Source organism: Lampetra fluviatilis, chromosome 50 (genome assembly GCF_964198595.1).
Source record: "Lampetra fluviatilis chromosome 50, kcLamFluv1.1, whole genome shotgun sequence".
NCBI lineage: Eukaryota > Metazoa > Chordata > Hyperoartia > Petromyzontiformes > Petromyzontidae > Lampetra > Lampetra fluviatilis.
In genome coordinates, this window is record NC_136324.1 from 9,593,091 (window position 1) to 9,599,106 (window position 6,016).

General features: G+C 58.9%; 1 protein-coding gene across 1 annotated transcript; it reads left to right on the forward strand.

Moving 5' to 3' along the window:
- Positions 1–209: 209 nt before the first annotated feature.
- Positions 210–3,107, forward strand: LOC144948699 (trophoblast glycoprotein-like). The gene is made up of 2 exons (XM_078878365.1): positions 210–957; positions 1,014–3,107. The coding sequence occupies exons 1-2, from the start codon at positions 897–899 to the stop codon at positions 2,174–2,176; spliced, it is 1,224 nt and encodes a 407-aa protein (XP_078734491.1). The 5' UTR covers positions 210–896; the 3' UTR covers positions 2,177–3,107.
- Positions 3,108–6,016: the final 2,909 nt, after the last annotated feature.

The following is a 6,016-nucleotide window of genomic DNA, read 5'->3' on the forward strand; positions in this document are numbered from 1 at the left end:
AGCTGTCTCGTGTGCTCTGGCAGGGTCCACTGCAACCTTCGCCCTTGCGACTCGGCCCGCCAGGTGTGGCCGCCTGGGCGAGGGGCCGACTCAGTCATTCATCACAAATCCTAATGGGGCCATAATGTAGGTGACACATAATGGAACACAATGGCGAGTTAGACTCGCCCTTGGCATATCAATGTGCCATTTCCGCCACTTATCCAGTTTCTAAATATGAGATGAGTCCGGATGCTATTTGGTTCCAGGAGAGCACGCACGGCGTGGCCGGTGCACTGGAGCTGCCTTCAATGCACGATCATCGCAACACCAAGTGAGCACAGCGCTTTTGTTCACACCCCCCTCCCCCCCGTCCATCCACGTAGTGGAACATTCCTCTCCCATGAGCTTTCATAAGCAAGCGCGCTGGACCGCGCCTCATACTGGGTGGTTCGCCCTTCTCAGCGCGACCCAAGAAATGCCTCGGAGCTCGCTCCTCCGTGAGCGCGAGCGAGCGCTGCCGCCCGGCGCCTCCACCCTCGTGGCCGTCTGAAGAGTCCGCGCTGCTGCTGCCTCGTGGCTCGTGCCACGTGTCGGCTGCCTGCGGTGGAGGCGGTGATCGTGCCGAGAGGCGCTCAGCGCTCACCTCAGAGCCACGCAGAGCGGCCGCTTCAGCACCAAGGACAGCGGCCGCCAGCCTCTGCTCAGCATCATTTCGAGTGTCTCGGCATCTCTGAGTGCTGCTGGCGCTCGCCCCGGCCCCGTGCGTGCAGAGCACTCACAGAGCCGGCGCGCAGCGCGCTGTAAATACGCGCGTCCCGTGCCCGTATACACACACACAGCCCTCACCCACTCACCCACCACGCACACCGCACACGCGACACGCTACACTCGCACATAGATAGCCGCTCATTATTATGGACATTGAAATACGCCGCGGCAGGCGCTGCTTGAGCGGCCAAGTCAGGAGTGTAGAAGCAGCTGCTGCTGCTACTGCTGCTGCTGCTACTGCTGCTGCTGCTGTCTGCGTGCAACATCGGGTGGTGGTTACCCGCGGCGCCTGCCGCGTAACTCGTCGCGCGCCATGGCAACCGCGCCTGCCCTCTGCCCTCTCCTCCTGCGCGCCCTCTACCCCCTGCTGCTGCTGCTGCCGCCGCCGTCGGCCGCATCTCTGGGCTGCCCCAGGACCTGCGTGTGCGACTCCCCGGGCGGGCAGCTGCCCGTACGATGCGAGAAGCCGCCTCTCTCCCTGCCGCGCGACTTTGTCGGAAACGTGAGCGTCCTCGCCATCACGGGCGGCTCCGCGCGGACCCTCGACTGGAACGGCACCCGGCTGCCCAACCTGCGCGTCCTCAACCTCAGTCGCAGCGGCATCGACACTCTCGACCGCGCCTCCTTCCCGGCGCCGCCGCTATCGCTCGAATCCCTGGACCTGAGCGACAACGGCCTGCGGAACATCTCCCCGGAGGCCTTCGCGGACCTCCGCGAGCTCCGGACCCTGGAGCTGAGCCGCGCGCTCCACGGCGACTCCGCCTCGGCCGCCGCCGCGCTCCTCGCCGCCGTCTCCGAGGCGCGCCTCGGCAACCTCGCCGTGCTGCGACTGAGCGGCAACGGGATACGCGAGCTGGCGCCCGGGACTTTGTCCGCCCTGCGCGCCCTGGAGGTGCTGGACCTGCGCCGAAACGCTCTGCGGCGTCTCAGCAACGCCACGCTGGAGGAGATGAACTCCCTGCCGCGGCTCCGCGAGGTGTGGCTGGCGGGCAACGCGTTCGTGTGCGACTGCCACTTGGCGGAGACGGTGCTGTGGCTCACCGACAGGAACCGGGGCCGGAACAAGGCGAGGGACGCGAGCAGCCTCGTGTGCACCGTCACGCCGGGCTCGTCCTCAGCAGCAGCAGCAGGAGGAGGCGCATCCGCGGGTCCGACCGCGGTCTTCAACACCACGTCGCTGCTCTCCCTGCAGACGCTGCGGGGCTGCGCGGGGGAGCCCGTCGCCTCCTACGTGCTGCTCGGCATCGTGGTGGCGCTCATCGGAGTCATCTTCCTGTTCGTGCTCTACCTGAACCGCAGGGGCATCAAGAAGTGGCTGACCCACATCCGAGACGCGTGCCGCGACCAGATTGAGGAGTACAATTACAGATACGAGCTGGACGCGAACCCGCGCATCGCCAACGTGGTTCCGCCTCTAGAACTTTGACACCGACGCCTCTCGACTCGTTTTCGCTCGAGCGTAGAATCGCGCCGTCCGACACGTGGTGGTGTTTTTTTGTTGTAACGACCAAGTGGCAAGGTGAGGCCCCACCCCACTGAGACGGGCGTCTGGCAAAAGGCCCCGCGGTGCACGCGCGATAAGTAACATGCACGGTACATCAAGTATGCGAGTGCAGGGAAGCGTCCACGCGGGTTTTATTTATTTATTCAAATGCTAAATAATAATAATAAGGACGTTTATTTTACAGAGCAGCGTTCGCGCAAATTTGCATCTCAAAGTAACCGAGCAAAGAGTAAAATGCAGCACAGCCGGGAGAGAAGCCGTCGTAGTCGCGCCTTGAAGAATTGACGACCGCCAAATGTCCTCACAAGCGAGTCGCGCGGCGTTGAGTGCAACGCGTGGTCGTGCATCCCAGCGTTGTCGCGGCAGAGTAACGGCTGCACTTTATCGACCGAGCCATTCGTCTGCGGCAACGTGCGCACGCGACGTTCAATTTCGGAGACGGTTACCGGGAAATGTAAAATTGTCACGACCGGTGAGAGCGATCGCCCCCCGTCCACCCCCCGCTAGTAGTTTTAGTTTGTCGAGCAAGGGTCTGGAGGAAGGGTCTGGAGTAAGGGTCTGGAGGAAGGGTCTGGAGTAAGTGTCTCCGTGTGTACGCGATCAGCTCTCTTGTGTCAGCAAGTTCGCGTCTGGTGGCTATCGTCATCATCGCCGTGATGCGGCCATCTGTTCGATCCACTAAAGGGGCCTATTTAGAGTGAATGCGCGCGCGTTGAGAGGAACACGTTGAGGAGGAACACGTTGAGGAACAGGTTGAGAGGAACACGTTGAGGAGGAACACGTTGAGGAGGAACACGTTGAGGAGGAACACGTTGAGGAGGAACACGTTGAGGAGGAACACGTTGAGGAACACGTTGAGGAACACGTTGAGGAGGAACACGTTGAGGAGGAATACGTTGAGGAACACGTTGAGGAACACGTTGAGGAGGAACACGTTGAGGAACACGTTGAGGAACGCGTTGAGAGGAACACGTTGAGCCTGGCAGACGCACCAGAGGCTGGAGTCGACCGGGGCAGCCTCGCGGTGCGACGTCTGTCCCCTTCGACCTCGCGCTGCCCCAGTGAGGGCATAGCAGAGTCTCAAGCTACGCAGAGCGCTTCCATATCACGTCTCTCTCTCCTTCTTTGTTCCGTATGTTATAGGGCGAGCAGGCTGGCAGTGCAGTGGCAATGCTCGTGTCTCGCACAGTGAGAAGGGCCTGGGTTCGATTCCTGGCACGGGTGCCCTTTAAATGTGGAGTCTGTACGTTCTCTCTCTCTCTGTCCTTGCATGGGTTGTTTGTTTCCGGGTTCTTCGGTTTCCTCCCCGAGCAAAAATAAATGCAATGTAATTGGTATTGGCCCAACGTCCCAATGCTGAAATATTACCTGTAAATTACTCAGTCGGGACTGCGCACGCAGCAATATCGCCCCCCGCTACTGTGAGCGCTTGAAAGAGAGCTTCGAGACTCATTGAGGCGTTCTTGTGTAAACAAGCAGAATAATGATGGAAGTTATAACACAACCACGGGAATCGTGTGCAGGGTGCAGGAGGATAGGGTGGGCAACTTGGAGGTAGTGATGGATGGGGCTCGTGTGTAGGGTGGAGGAGGGATAGGGTAGGCAACTTGGAGGTAGTGATGGGTGGGCCTCGTGTGCAGGGAGGAGCAGGAAGGCAGGAGGCCGAGGCGGAGGTCGAGCGGCACCCAGAGGTATGCGACCAGGGGAAGACCCAAAGTCGGACGAGGGGAGTGGTGCATGGAGATTGGCTGCGCTGTGCCAAATCTGAGAGATGTGGCATAAGGAAAAGAGCGATGCGCGTTTGTGTTGGTTGTGTGAGACCAGGGTGTGTGTGTGTGTTGTGTTAGACCAGGGTGTGTGTGTTGGTTGTATGAGACCAGGGTGTGTGTGTGTGTGTGTTGTGTGAGACCAGGGTGTGTGTGTTGGTTGTGTGAGACCAGGGTGTGTGTGTTGGTTGTGTGAGACCAGGGTGTGTGTGTGTGTTGTGTTAGACCAGGGTGTGTGTGTGTGTTGTGTGAGACCAGGGTGTGTGTGTTGGTTGTGTGAGACCAGGGTGTGTGTGTTGGTTGCGTTAGACCAGGGTGTGTGTGTTGTGTGAGACCAGGGTGTGTGTGTGTGTTGTGTTGTGTTAGACCAGGGTGTGTGTGTGTGTGTGTTGTGTGATACCAGGGTGTGTGTGTGTGTGTTGTGTGAGACCAGGGTGTGTGTGTGTGTTGTGTGAGACCAGGATGTGTGTGTGTGTGTTGTGTGAGACCAGGGTGTGTGTGTGTTGGTTGTGTGAGACCAGGGTGTGTGTGTGTGTGTTGTGTGAGACCAGGGTGTGTGTGTGTTGGTTGTGTGAGACCAGGGTGTGTGTGTGTGTGTTGTGTGAGACCAGGGTGTGTGTGTGTGTGTTGGTTGTGTGAGACCAGGGTGTGTGTGTTGGTTTTGTGAGACCAGGGTGTGTGTGTGTGTTGGTTTTGTGAGACCAGGGTGTGTGTGTGTGTGTTGTGTTAGACCAGGGTGTGTGTGTGTGTGTTGTGTGAGACCAGGGTGTGTGTGTGTGTGTGTTGTGTGAGACCAGGGTGTGTGTGTGTGTGTGTGTTGTGTGAGACCAGGGTGTGTGTGTGTGTGTGTTGTGTGAGACCAGGGTGTGTGTGTGTGTGTGTGTTGTGTGAGACCAGGGTGTGTGTGTGTGTGTTGTGTGAGACCAGGGTGTGTGTGTGTGTTGTGTGAGAGCAGGGTGTGTGTGTTGGTTGTGTGAGACCAGGGTGTGTGTGTGTGTTGTGTGAGACCAGGGTGTGTGTGTGTGTTGTGTGAGACCAGGGTGTGTGTGTGTTGTGTGAGACCAGGGTGTGTGTGTTGGTTGTGTGAGACCAGGGTGTGTGTGTGTTGATTGTGTGAGACCAGGGTGTGTGTGTGTGTGTTGTGTGAGACCAGGGTGTGTGTGTGAGACCAGGGTGTGTGTGTGTGTGGTGTTAGACCAGGGTGTGTGTGTGTGTTGGTTGTGTGAGACCAGGGTGTGTGTGTGTTGGTTGTGTGAGACCAGGGTGTGTGTGTGAGACCAGGGTGTGTGTGTGTGGTGTTAGACCAGGGTGTGTGTGTGTGTTGGTTGTGTGAGACCAGGGGTGTGTGTGTGTTGGTTGTGTGAGACCAGGGTGTGTGTGTTGGTTGTGTGAGACCAGGGTGTGTGTGTGTTGGTTGTGTGAGACCAGGGTGTGTGTGTGAGACCAGGGTGTGTGTGTGTGGTGTTAGACCAGGGTGTGTGTGTGTGTTGGTTGTGTGAGACCAGGGGTGTGTGTGTGTTGGTTGTGTGAGACCAGGGTGTGCGTGTGTGTTGGTTGTGTGAGACCAGGGTGTGTGTGTGTTGGTTGTGTGAGACCAGGGGACAGCTTCTAAGTGGCTGTCACAACACGCGGGACGTCACGCTGGTGGCCCGGACGGCGCTGGGGACCGCGCGTGGGTTGCAGAAATAGTGCGGATAATTATGTTGCCACCCCCTCCCCCCCCGTTATCGCCGGCAGACCGGAGCCACGCGGTCACCGCGACGCGAATTGAGTTGCTCAGTCTAACGGGTGGCTGAGACGCAGGCGACGGGAGCGCGAGAGCTTTAAAACGCGCGTCTGGTGTCGGTACATGGGGACATCGGGCACAATGTCAAACGCACGCGACGCGTTGTGGCCCTGGGCAGTTTTAAATACCGCGATCGAAATTGTGCCGAACGCGTTCACCTCCGACGAGGAGTTGGTGGCTCACGCTGCGACCCGCACGAGGTGACCAGAA